The sequence below is a fragment of the Desmodus rotundus genome, chromosome 2, assembly GCF_022682495.2.
Source record: "Desmodus rotundus isolate HL8 chromosome 2, HLdesRot8A.1, whole genome shotgun sequence".
Lineage (NCBI taxonomy): Eukaryota > Metazoa > Chordata > Mammalia > Chiroptera > Phyllostomidae > Desmodus > Desmodus rotundus.
The window spans coordinates 17,609,707-17,624,130 of record NC_071388.1 but is presented as its reverse complement, the minus strand read 5'-3'; the positions used below and the strand labels follow the sequence as shown (position 1 = coordinate 17,624,130).

At 35.9% G+C, this 14,424-nt stretch overlaps 1 protein-coding gene across 2 annotated transcripts in view; it reads right to left on the bottom strand.

Annotated features, from left to right (window-relative positions):
* The window catches only part of TMPRSS15 (transmembrane serine protease 15), a 112,232-nt gene extending 105,305 nt beyond the window's left edge, over positions 1-6,927 (bottom strand). For both annotated transcript variants that reach the window (XM_045194895.2, XM_053919370.1), the window contains exons 1-3: positions 6,635-6,927; positions 4,485-4,615; positions 4,139-4,206 (exon numbers count right to left, since the gene is read on the bottom strand). In XM_045194895.2, coding sequence (XP_045050830.2) covers positions 4,139-4,206; positions 4,485-4,615; positions 6,635-6,779 — 344 coding nt within the window. In that variant the 5' untranslated portion in view covers positions 6,780-6,927. The remainder of the gene's footprint in view (positions 1-4,138; positions 4,207-4,484; positions 4,616-6,634) is intronic.
* Between the last annotated feature and the right edge of the window lie 7,497 nt (positions 6,928-14,424).

The following is a 14,424-nucleotide window of genomic DNA, read 5'->3' as shown; positions in this document are numbered from 1 at the left end:
AGAGCGCGTGCTCTGCAGGGAAAGATTTTTAAACTTGTGTGTTTTTTGTTTGTTTTTGTTTTTTATTAGAAATGGCTTCTATTTTCTTCTCTCCTAGGTAGTCTCCGCTCATGCTTCTCTGGCTGCATCCCACATCTTCCACTACACCTTTCATGACCTGCCTTTTCAAACTGAGGGGTCTCTTTAATGCATTTTAACACTGCCGTGCTTCCAGAGAACTTGTTTAGAGCTTTTTAAAATTAAAATTCTATCCTTATGGTTCGGTTAAAGCCAAAGTAAGAGCATACTTTTTCACATCTTATAGGACATGGGTTCACATAACACCTAACGTAGCACTCAATATATCAAAGCCAAGCACTAAACAAATAGCTCGTTCATTGTGAGGACTTTATAGAGCACATACTCTGAGCCAGGCATTAACTAGCTTCTGAAAATACAGATGTCGAAGACACATTCTTTGCCCTGAGGGAGTTCACAGTCTAGTAAGAACACAGGCCAGCTGACAATTCCATTAGAGTATGAGGGTTGTTACTTTACATGTAGGTACATGGTACTAACACCAATTGGACTGCCAAATCAATATCCTCGGAGGAGGCGACAGAGACTGTTTGTAATGGCATGTAGGGATGGATCTTACCCACAGATGCAATATAGAATGAAGAAGAAATGGAGGTCTAGGCAGTGAAGGCAGCAGGACGCTTTTGAGGCCATACGGGTGCCAGGGTATAGCTGGTGTTGAAGCTGATGGGGGGCCAGGTGGGCAGGAGAAGTAGAAGAAGGACAGGCAGGAGGAGTTTCTGAGGCAAAACCCCAGAAGAGTACCTACATTTAGGACAACAACACTAAAAACAGTCTTCAGGCATTGGAAAGACTGAGGTATAAAGATAGAGGTAACATTTATTCTATAAAAAATTAATCGCTACAATGAACTAGGGTCAGTGGGTATGAGCCAAAGAATTCAAGACTTGGATGAGAATAAAATACTTTTCTAGCAACTGAAGTTACACAGAAAATAAACCCAGTAATAATAATGATGTTCACAGTGACAATGACTGTAGATTCCTAATTTTTATCAAATGTCCTCACATGAAGGAATCTGTTTTAAGCAGTACGAACTCTTTCTTTTGTTGGATGAGAGTGAACTTCCTGCTGAGGCTGTGGGCATGACAGACCAAAGCAGACAAGCAAAGGCTAAACCACATCACTTAAAATCTTTCCCCCCCTGCATACTTATGGTACAAATTGGATGGGTGTGGACAAAAGTGGGTTTAGAGTTGCACTGTGACATTCTTTTGTAATGTGATTATTTTTTAAGAGATTTTATTTATATATTTTTAGAGAGGAGAAGGGAGGGAGAAAAACATCAATGTGTGGTTGCCTCTGGAGTGCCCCTTACTGGGGACCTGGCCCACAAACCAGACATGTGCCCTGACTGGGAATCAAACCAGTGACCCTTTGGTTTGCAGTCCAGTGTTCAATCCACTGAGCCACACCAGACAGGGTTGTAATATGATTATTGTAATAATCATAACTTGCATGTCTTTTTCTATATGAACAACTATAAACCTACTTTTGCCCATCCCTGTATATACAACTGCCTAGTAACAACAGCTAGTACATCATAAATGATGTACACGTATTAAAGAAGAAATGGATAAAAGTAAAATGAATGTCTACTTACATTTTATAGGTAGTGACTTTGCCTTGTCATGAAAACACAATGAAGCCACTGCTCTCTGGTCTGGAATTCTTATATTTTGACTTCATTTGAAGTTGTAGGCTTGGATCTTTCTCCTTGTCCATCCTCCCTGACTGTGATAACTGCCTTCTATTGCAAGGTACCAGCATCCCCCAAACTAACACTTATTTACCTCCACGGTGAAACAACATGTGAGACGGACCTTTGTAACTAGGTCCTTTGCCATTAGCCTTGCCTACGTAAGTGTTTAAGTGGCATAAGTCAGGCTCCCCAGACTTATCTTGACTTTCATTGCTTTCATTTCATGTCTTCCTCCTTCCTAGCCTCTTATCTCCCATTTTATTCCTGTAGAAAAGATGAGGTTCTTCTATTTTTTTAAAAGGAATTCCCTTCATTTTACTTAGTTTAGCCTTCGTTTCTTCCTTAATGTTTTTGCTGCTCTCAACGAGTTCTCTGTGCATCCTGATCACCAGTGTTTTGAACTTTGTATCTGATTGGGTAGCTATATCTGTTTTGTTTATTTTTTTTTCTGGGGTTTTGTTCTGTTCTTTCATGTGGGTCATATTTCTTTGTCTCTTCAATTTGGCAACCTCCCTGTGTTTGTTTCTATGTATTAGGTAGAGCTGCTTTGACTCCCTGTCTTAGCACACCTGTTAAGTTGTATAGGAAAAATCCACAGAGAACCAACAGTGAAGGGAAGGAAACCAGGGTTCAAATCAAAGATTTGGAACAGAAGGAAGAAATAAATAGTCAACCAGAAGAGAAAGAAGAAACAAGAATTAAAAAAAAAAAAAACACAAGGAAAGAATAAGAAGACTCTGGGACATCTCCAAAAGTGCTAACATCCAAATCTTACGGATGCCAAAAGGAGAAGAGGAAGAGCAAGAAATTGAAAACTTATTTTAAACAAGAATGAAAGAAAACTTCCCTAATTTGGTGAAGGAAATAGACATATAAGTCCAGGAAGTACAGAATCCCAAACAAGTTGGACCCAAAGAGGACCACACCAAGACATATCATAATTAAAATGCCAAAGATTAAAGATAAGAAGAAAATCTTTAAAAAATTTTTTCTTATTATTCAATTACAGTTGTCCCCATTTTCCCTAATTCCTCTCCCCTGTCCTGAGATAAAGAGAGAATCTTAAAAGTAGCAAAAACAAAAAAAAAAAAGAGGAAAAAAAAAGTTATCTACAAAGGAGTTCCCATAAGACTATCAGCTGATTTCTCAAAAGAAACCTTGCAGGCAAGAAGGGGCTAGAAAGAAGTATTGAAAGCCATGAAAGGCAAGGACCTGCAACCAAGATTACTCTATCCTTCAAAGCTCTCATTTAGAATGGACGGGCAGACAAAGTTCTTCTCAGACAAGGTAAAGCTAAAGTAATTCATCATCACCAAGCCCTAATTATATGAAATGTTAAAGGGACTTATTTAAGAAAAAGAAGATCAAAACTATGAACATTAAGATGACAACAAACTCACAGCTATCAACAACTGAATCTAAAAAACGAAAATAAGCTAAGCAAACAACTAGAACAGGACCAGAATCACAGAATGGAGATCACATGGAGGGTTATCAGCGGGGAGGGAGAAGGGGGAAAATGGGGGAAAAGGTACAGGGATTAAGAAGCATAACTGGTAGTTACAATATAGACAGGGGAATGTTAAGAATAGTATAGGAATTGGAGAAGCCAAAGAACTTATCTGCATGACCGATGGACATGAACTAAGTGGGGGTGGATTGCTAGAGGGAAGGGGGCTACTGGGAGGAGGGGGCAAAGGGAGAAAAAGTGGGACAACAGTAATAGCATATTCAGCAAAAGATGGTTTGAGAAAGGAATTCCCTCTTTTTGACTTTTGACCTATTAACTTTCATAGATTCTAACTGGCATGGTAATTTTCTGCTGATTCATACCCTTATTCACAGGCCTTTTGGTAGTTAGCAGAGGAGAAAACTCCTGACACAATCTGTAGTAGAATTATGTTGTGATTGTACTGATCTAAGATTCATTCATTTATTGAGCACTCGCTTATTTCTAAGTACAGTCTTCTGCCCTCTGGGTGCAAAAAGAACAAGCCCTTTCTCTTTTATGACTTAAAATGTAAATGAGGTATAATAGCTGAGTTACTTCCTCATGTTCATAGTAAATCAGACACTCTATTTGTACCTCCATATAATTGGATTCGGCCCCCTCCATGTGTCTTTGCAAGATTTTACCCTCAGGAGAATATATTGACACAGATCAATTATTCAGAGTTATTATTGTTATTTGGTGCTAAGATGAAAGCTTATCACTTCCTATAACAATGTTGAAAATTTTAAATATCCCTTTTTCTCCCAAAAGCGGTGACATTATTTTGCAAATGTTAGCAAATAGATCACTATGTTGTGATTCTGTGCTTCCTTCCTACCAATAGAAGAATTTTGAGCTGTACTCACTCAAATCGTAAAACTCTTGAGTTTTTGTACTCATTTTTCAGATTACTTGATTGAAAGATCTCATCTATCTAAAAAACAAAAAGATTAAATGAAAGTATATTAAATTTAAGATTTAAACTTTTGCTTAAAAATTTAAATATTAATCTTTAAGTTTGCTTAGAACTGGATTAGGGGTAGTTTCCTTCTTTATTGTAATGAGACTCATACACTTAAGCATCCTGGGCATATTAGATTTATTTATTAATTTTTTCAAAGTAAGGAAACAGAATCTATGTATCTTTTGACAAGTAGTTAGTGAAACTATGTTCTGAAATTTTAAACCAGCTGAAGAGAAACAGTCTCCTACCATTTGCTGAAGGTCAAAAGCAAGAATTTTGAAATCCACTGAGAGTTTGTCTTGCAAATTAGGATTATATGTAGCTCCTGATGTTATTTTCAGTGTCCCTCTGGCTTTATAGTTTTTTCCAAATACCGCATCTAAATAAATTAATAAGACAAGAAACACTTAAAATGTGAATTATAAGAGAGAATATGCACATTCTGGTGAAGACATGAAGTTCTTGCTTCATGTGTTTGAGCCAAGGTTTTTTGCTTTTTCTTTGCAATTTTCATGTTTCATAATCAGTTGCTTTTTTCCCCCTATGTCATTGTTTTAGTATTAAAAATCAAACTTCTTCTCCGGAATATTAATTTTTTTTATGTTCTTTCAAGTCTAACCCATATTCCATGCTTCCAAGCTTTTTTTTACTGTTGAGATTCTTTTTGGAAAATACAGGGATGATCAACTTGCACCAATTACGGGAACTGATTCAGGGAAACATGGTGAGAACTGGACCATTAAAAGTTTTGTACTGCTTTCGGTTGCTGCTCGAACACCTGGCACCCAGGGGCACTGCTGATTTTCTACATGTGACTGCTTTGAAGATTTCAGTGTGGGTGTTACTTTGAAACATAGCTTGAAGCTACTCCTTTTACTCTAATAATTATAAAATTGGCATGTCTAGCCTTTTGCCATTAGAATGTGAATGTTGTTATTAGGGAAGTTATTGAGAATGTTGCAGAAAATATATTATCTCGATATTAAAATATATAAGAAAAGAGCTAACAAATAGAATATAAACGTGGGTACCAAAAGGTACCATTACGTCCTTATCAGAATATTTCCTTTGATGTGTATTTATATTTAAAATGAATTGCTTAAACTAAAGCTCACACAATGATGAAATCATGGTAAATGTAATAATCATAATACATAATTCTCACATTGACCTGGTATGACAAGAAGTTATTTCTTCTTGTCCCTGATGAGAAAACTGGAGCTTAAATTCACTAAGAATATTCCCCAAGTGAATGGAGGTCACAGGTGACAGATAAGGAATTTGGGCATAGAATTGACTGACTCTAGGAGCCAGAATCTATTACCTATTAACAACAAACTTCCTGGGGCAGAAGAAAAATTAGAAATAATATTTCAAACAATAAAAACGCACATAGTTTAAATAGTTATCATAGCATATTTGATGTAACATATGTTATTTATAATATTTTATTTTTTAAATACTCGAAATTACAATAAGATTTGCATGCTTAAATGTGAAAGACAAGGGAAAACTGAGACAAGACAAAGAAATCTATCATGAATTGAAGACTAAGGAAGCATGATAACCAAATCTCAGATAGGACTCTGCATTGGATCCTCAACAGATAAAGGACATTAATAGAAAAACTAGTGGAATTTTTAAAAAGTGTGCAGTTGGCAGTTAATAACATTGTACCAATGTTAACTTTTTGCCCATAACAGTTATGCTATGAATATACAAGATATTGTAGTGATGCAAATTTAAACAAGTTACTCTCTGCCTCTGATTCATTACCTATGAAAGGAGGGTAACTCAAAGGTTTGTTTTAACAAGAGAATATGTTTGAAGATCATTGAAAAGTTTTTGGTACATGTAATTTAGCTGTAAATAATAATAACCTCTTCTTATTTTTTTCCTGCTTATCATAATTTGCTACTCAGGCAGCTTCAGACCTTTATAATTCTCCATTTATATCCACATTCCCTTATATTATTGCAATTAAAATTGTTAGTTGAACAAAGGAATGAAGATATCATTCTGTAGAAGTAAATAATACTTTTCTTTAACTTAGTTGATTTATCAACTTATTAACAATGTTTTTATATGTTCATGATTTAAAGTCTATCAAAATTAACTCACAGGCAATAAAACCTACTTTGTTGTATGTTGAAACTGAGAAACAAGTATAACAATTTTTATTTAATAAAAAACTTTGTTTCATGTTGGAATTCTGAATTAAATTTCAAATCATAGATCAACTAATTTTTCTCATATTCTACGAAGTAAACTACAACAAAGCACCTGAAGCAACATAAATAGCTGGTCATGGACGCACAGCAATGGACACAGTATACAGACAGGACGGCTGAGATTAAAGTGGGTGCGCCCATCTGGGAGAGCCTTCCACGGGACTTACCTGTATCTGACCCCTTGATTGCCAGCCAGGACACTGCAATTAACCCAGCACAGAGAACCACCAAAATGGCAAAGAGAGCTACAAACATCACTTCATAGGTGCTGAGAGAAGGTTGCTTTGAAAGTATACTTCTTTTTGACACCATTTTTGGCTTTTGAAGATATGCTAATGTAAACACTGAGAGAATAAAAAAACTTGCACCAACTGGAGAGAAAAGTCTCTTGAGTTTTTAAAAAAGATTTGGAAAGCAACAGGAGTCTACACTAGTCTCACGAGTCAGTGTAGATGTTCAGTGTGTGCCCAGAGGGCAGCGTTACGTCTCTATAGGTTACGTAGCTTTAAAAGGGCAGTTAATCTTTAAGGAGATGTAAATGAGCAAAGAGATACCGAGAGTTGTAAATGGTAATCATCTGAACAGGCCATTTGTCAGGGTGAATGAAATTAAATGCATGTTGTAAACAAAAATGACACTTTATCATTTTGAAAACCATTAGGAAAAATCATATAAAATTCATACCAGACAAATTAGTCATTGGGCACATGCACTTGATATGTGTAGAGAGTTCCTAACAGGTCAACATTCTGTGCTGTGACTCACGTCATATCAAGGCATTTCTCCTGTTCAGTGTGTGTATGTGTGTGTGTATACTATTGAAACAATCACAATCGTTTTCCATTCATCTTTTTCTCTTTTTTAATTGTGATTTTTCCACTACCACTTATCCTCCTTAATCTTCATTATATTACCCAAGTGAAGTTATGCAATGTAAGGGAGCATTGATTTAACTTAAAGGAAAACCCACTTACGCTGCGAGTCAAGTGGCTACTCTTTATGGTTTTGTACAGTTATCAATGAATGGGAGTGGCTGCTGTGAGAGGAATAAAGCAATTATTTCTATTTTAAGAAAGTATTCTGGGAAGGGAAGGTATTGCTCGCTTGCTCTGGACTTTATAAACACGCCAATTGTAACAAGAGAACAGGTTATAATAACTATGTTCATAACTGTAATTCTATGCTTTCTGGGAAAACCTAGACTGTTTTCTGACAATGTAAGTACAGCTTATCATTGAAACTGCCACACCTTGAATAACAATGAATCTAAGAATTCAACAATAAATACAGGGAGGGTAAAAGTGGGTTTATAGTTGTTCGTATGGAAAATAACAAAATAATTAATAAATAAGAATACAAGAATAAACTCTGTGTTTCGTGTACTCACAAATGAAAACCTACTGTTGCTCCACCCTGTAAATGAAATCAAACCTCATCTGAAGTAAACCCATTTGCCTTGTGCTCTGATAAGCAAAACTGGCCAGAGGTAATAAAGTCCTAGATCAGAGGCCCTTAATACACTAAAATGTGGCATATCACAATTGGCTAAAATAAGCAATAGGTACTTTTCTAATTTTTTCTTTAACCTTGAATAAAGAGAACGAAGTGTTGCACTCTAAAATCCTCAGTCATAAAAAGCAGAATATAAATTTAAAAATGTATGTTGTGGGATATAGTTACACTTTTCATTTAACTGAATTAATACTAATTGCATTATTAGGTACTTTAAAATATACGTCAAATGAGAGATACCACGGATGGAGTTGGGAGACATTCATTTCACTTCTGTTCTGGCAGATGATTGTAGTAATAGGCCAGACGGTTAGAGAAATTGTATCCTGGATGGTGCCCCTTGAATTTGAGGAGCCAAAATATGGGAACCCAATTACTGTCTTCTTCATTATAGTTGATGCAGTTCAATTACTTTTTGGGAGATCAAGAACTTTATTATATTTCTTTTGACTATTTATAAGGGAAGGAGAAGACAGCAAAATGAGTTTACATGTTCTGCTCCAAGCACAGGGTAATAATGTATTAAATATAAGATGAAAAACAAACATTATAGAGTTAATGTCAGAAATAAAATCAGCACTCATATAAATTTTCTACAGATTGTTTGTTTTGAATAATTGTACGTAATATGTCCAAGTAAATGAGAGGAAGAATAGCTTTCTTGTTTTAAAAAATACAATTTACGCAAGACAGACTGAAATCAAACAAACTGGTTAATGTGAAAAAGAACAAATCATGTCTTAATATTTTAAAAAGTTACTTGAATAGAACATGCCCTATCAGATAACAAAAACCATTACAAGGTTATAATAAAGAGTGAGTGATCAGGGTTCAGGAGCAGGAAAATATCTCAGTGAAACAGACAGAGAGCCCTCAGACAACTTGCTTTGCATGTGGAGACCTCATCCATCAATATGACAGTGTTGCTAATAATAAGTGAGGAAAGATGACTTCAGTAAATGATATGGGTTGGTTAGTTATCCATTTCATGATATTAGGTCCTTGTCTCACCTCATAAAGATAAATAAATTTCAGGTTGGTTAAATTACATAAAAAGTACAGAAAAAATGTGAAGGAAATACAGAAATATATCTTTTGATGATGAGGTTCTAAAGCAGTTTTAAAAAAAAAACAATTAAAATGTTCATAGCAGCACAATTTACAATAGCCAAGTACTGGAAGCAACCTAAGTGCCCATCAGAAAATGAGTGGATCAAAAAACTATGGTACCTTTACACAATGGAATCCTATGCAGCAGAGAGAAAGAAGGAGCTTATAGCCTTTGCAACAGCATGGATGGAACTGGAGAGCATTATGCTAAGTGAAATAAGCCAGGACAAATACCATATGATCTCACCTTTAACTGGAACCTAATCAACAAAAGAAAAAAGCAAACAAAATATAACCAGAGACATTGAAATTAAGAACAATGTAACAATAGCCAGGGGGGAGTAGGGAGGGGATAGTGAGGAGAGGGGTCTACAGGAGCTACTATAAAGGACACATGGACAAAATCAAGGGGGAGGGTAGAAGTGGGGGAGGGAGGTGGGATTGGCTGCGGTGGGGTGGAGGGATGGGGAGAAAATGCAGACAATTGTAACTGAATAAAAATTTAAAAAAATTTAAAAAAACCAAAAAATAAAATGACCAACCAGGAAAGAGAATATTAAAAATTTCTACTAACACATAAAAGACAAAGAGTAGGCAATTAAGAAAACACAAAACCAAACAAACAAAGAAACAAAATGTCTGTAGGTGTTTGACTTTAGTAGTTGTTCAAATTTAGTAGTAATTATGGAATTCCAATAAAAAAGAAAATGAAATACTATTGCCTTCAAACATACTAGCAAAATTCAATAAAATATGGAATGCTTATTAAGAATGTTTTTGGAGATTCTACAGATAGTTTTTCTCTCTGAAAATGTGTCCAAACTCCCCAGTGTATCAAGTCCATTAACACAAAGCTTACTCCTATGCTAGATGGTTCAGAGGTGACAGACCCTTAAGAAGTACACATTTGTCTGTCTCCAGGGCTGGTACATTATTTTTTTCCTCTGGTTTCATATATAATTTTACATACTATCCTAATCTACAATTGCTAAGCCTGTTTATATTTTATGTGTTGCAAGGAGACAGTAACCTTCCTTTGTAAAAGTCTGAGGACTATCTGATAAACATCTTATTGGGTAAAAAAAAGGAGGGTAAGCCTTTTAAAATTTGTTTTCCTCCTGGTAAAGCAAACAGGCTCATGCTCCCCAGTTTATTAAGCTCAATGTCTAATTTCCTTTGCTCTCTTTCTTATTAATTAATACTTAACTACCTATAGTAACATATTGATTATTTGCATAATGCTTCTGATTCAGACTATAATTTGTTCTCTTAATTACAATCATTTTTAATTTAATTCTATTTTATCATCTTACTATTTATTGAGTTCTTATTGTCATTAACTTTCTTATTAATATATTTTATAATAAATGGTAATGTAGAAAAATTTCCCTTGGTTAAATTTGCTCCTAGAATCCATTTTTGGGCAATATTTTGTTTACTATTACTTTTCTTCTCCCCTCCCTTTCTTCGTGGCTGCCATGCTATTTCTTTTTTTCTGGTTCATGCTCCACTTAGTGAAGCTGATTTGCTTCCCCATGGTTTTCACATAGAGCCAGTGAATTCTTCTTGCATTTGTATAAGCTACAGTTTGAGGAATGCATAATAATGCTTACTTTTTTTTTTTTTTTTTTTGTAAACTGTGGGGTTGGGGGATGGTGGTGAGGAAGGAGGAAAAACTCATGTGAGGCTGTAATCCAGCCTTTGTATGATAGTTCGAATCTATTTCTTTCCTTTGCAATTTTGTTAAACACCCTGTACAAAGGACCCCTTGTACTAATGTAGATTTATTCTGTTCATAAATGTGTGTGGGATGCTACCGAGCTACATACTCTTCCCCAAAAGTTGGGTAACATCGAGAAAATCAGAAGGCACTGTGGTCACCTCTCACTGAGATCTCCTTGCAGGCACTGGTCACTAGTGGGTGTTAGATCTGAGATACTTGCTCAGTGTGCCTAATCATCATTTCGACTTGCTTTTCTACAAATTGCAAGGTATTAGAAATTAGAAGTTTTCTGAGTTCTCAGCATACTGATGGGTGGAGAGGGTTTATAGGTGAATAACAGAAAAGAAGAACCATGTTGAGTCTCTTAATATTCTTGTTATTTGACAAAGTTTGTGCCGTGAACTTCGTTTTTCTTGCTCTGTTCTTTTGTTGTTTTATTTTTTCTACCATTGAATTTTTGACTAGCTTATAACTAATTTATAAGTCACTTAATTAGATTCTAGGAGATGATGTTTTAAGCTTCAGCTTCAATTTGAACTTTACCCTAAAATCCATCCAATATAATTTCTGATGTACAGACTACATCAAATTTTATTCACCGAAAACTTTACCCAAAAACTAATTTAGATGTCATATTACAGGTTCCTGACTTTGAAAATGCCTGAGTAAACAATATACTTATTTCATTTATGCAAAAATATTTTCAGTTGTTGCAAAAGTTCAGAAATAGCTGAGGTGAAACCCATGAATCACTGAGGTAGTAATTAGTAGAAGTTTATTGTGCATTTACCAGAAAGACAGTTTGCAAACTGGGAGCACTCAAACCAAAGCATGGAAAAGGCTCAAGAGTACATCGTCATAAAGCAGTGCGTAGAATAAAGAAGCAGTGACTGTTTCCTCTCACACTGACTGGCTATAACATTGCAATTTTCAATGGTTACTTCACATTGACCTTGTGAAACATTACAAGTTTTGCTTATGATTTCCAGAGGCATAAGCAAGAAATGACCCCAGTCAAGTTAGTCTTGCAAAATAAGCTAAATTAAGTTTTGTTTGTATGAGTAAACGGTTTTGTGTGCACAGGGAATTTTCAAGGCTGGTCTCTGTGTTTGATTTTAACAGCTGAATACTATTTTACAGAAGGATGCATGAAAGCAAAACAAACAGATCAAAACTTCTTTGAATTAATTGTTTCACAGTCCTATCAAACAAGAATTGGATTCCTCTACTTTCAGGTTCAGTGTAAAGGAAGCCCTATATAATGCTACATAATGGAATCATCTGTTTAAAATTAACTGCAGACCTGCACTCCTCGAACTGCTAAAAAAATGCACCTGCCAGGCAGAGAAGGTGGTATGCTGTTGTGGGAAAAGCACTAGGCGAGTAGACTGTAGACCCACCTGCACATCCTTACTAGGCAACCATGGGAATTTCACTAAAACTCTGTTTGAGTTTCAGTTTTCTCATCTGGAGATCAAAGTTATTGATCTTCAAATCACTTTCATTTCTAAAGTTTCATAACTTTATGATTTCCATGGCCCCTTCCAAAGGAAAGTAGATGACTTATGTCTCTTCACATTAAAAAGCCTTTCTTCCCTGGATTTCTTTCAGATATTCACCTAAACAATTACCTATGTGAGACAATGTCTTTTAAAATGTTTCCTTAGGATCTTTTCCTTTATGTCTGCTGCTGACCTTTCATTCTCATTGCAGCTTCTTTTTATCCTTCTTTTGTCTGACTACAGTAAAACCATATTTACTTTCCCATTGCTAATGCAAATGCTGCCTCCTAGCTCTTCGTCCTTTGTTCCTGCTCCACAGCTTCCTTCTTACCTGGCCCTGTGAAAGTCGCTCTCATCTAGCCCATCTCCCTAATCTACTTTTGTCTGTAAAGTGGATTATGAAACTTTTGAATAAAAGGTTTTATTCCAGAACATGCTGAACTACATAGCACTTAACTGTTTCGGAGGAGAGGACTCTACTGATGACAGTATTAACAAATAAACCTGTGTTTTAGAAAAGAAAAATGAACCAGGCTGGAAGAGATTGGTTTTTCCCAGTGGGGGGTTACCCCACTTTTTATAGCATTTTCGTTGGTTAGTTGGGAGCTTTGAAAAAAATATCAGCATGTTCTTCCCTATCAGCTGCTAGTTTAGGTCATTTTCAAAGAAACCCCCTGTGTATACAGAATTCTAACCAATTCACAACCCCATGATTTTTTATTGTTGTGCCAGCCACATCTGCAGCTCAGGCAGGATTTATCTTCTCACCGTGTTACTTTTTAACTTTAATCATCTTAGTGCCTGCGGGTCAAAAGATTTACTTGATACTGAAAGAAAGGCTTCCTACTTGTCAAAATTTCCCAGTGCTCCTTTGTCTAATTGCCCTGCTATTACCACTCAAGTATTGTATCAAGCTTTACTTTTTCCATAGAATAAGTTTTCCACATCAACATGCTTAGTTTTCACTGTCTTATCATTAAAAGAGTTCCAGAAAGCTCATCTTTTTCCTTCCTAACTGGAAGAATAAAGATAAGATCCAATTAAAAGTTCTTGAAGTTAAGGAAACTAAACTCCTGGCCTGGTCTGGGCTTCAACATTTCCAATTAAAAATTGGCCCTTCATTTTTATGCCTTTGTCTCTTTAGATACCACCCAAGTAAATTCACTGGAATATATATATATATATATATTTTTTTTTTTTAACTAAGTAAATGCACAGCTTTTTTATTTCACTGTTGTCTGCATCTTTATTATTAGGACTGTCAGTTCCTACATGAAAGTGGCCAGGTACATGGTGTGCTTTTGGTTAAACAATGTTGTATCATTGTAACCAAAAGCAGGTCCAGCTGCCTGCTGCTACAGAAGCCAATACGCAAGAGGCAGGTGCTGATGGAAAGGAAAGTGGTTTATTTGCAGATGCTGGCCATCTGGACAATGGGAGACTCACATCTCAAAGCCCATCTCCTAGAAGATGGGGACTCATGTCATAAGGCCCATCATGTCCACCTGCCTGTGGAGGCAGAGGTTTTTTATAAGGAGGGAGAGGGGAACAGAACAATGAGATTGAGGGAGGGGGCGGCAAAGTTCTCTACGTGCAGATGAGTGCAGTCCAGTCCAATAAGGCAGGTCTGTGTACATCACCCTGGTTTAGTCATCCTGGCTTCACATTATCCTGGTTCCATAGTTGAAGGTCAGCAAATCTCCTGGAGCTGGGATGTCTGAAAGTCCGTGTCTGTATCTTTTGAAACTAGTTCATAGGATTCTTATACAAAGATGCTGTTCATCTATAAGCCATGTATTAGTGAGAGTTAGCACTTACAGAAACAATATCAAAAGAATGTTTGGGTGGGTTATAATTTCCCACCATTACAATTTTCCAGTGTTACACTGTAACCAGCATTATGTATTCAATGAATATTTCAAGTAATGCTGCTGTGACTGTTACAAGTTGGGAATAAAGATTAGAAATAAAGTAACTTACAGTAAACAGAAATGTAGTTTTATTGTTGTCGTTGTTTAAGAATTGTAAAGTCAGCAATAGAGGCATGAGCTTGGTGAAAAGCTGATTAGACATAAGGAATTAAATAGGATAATTATGTGCTAAGTTGAAG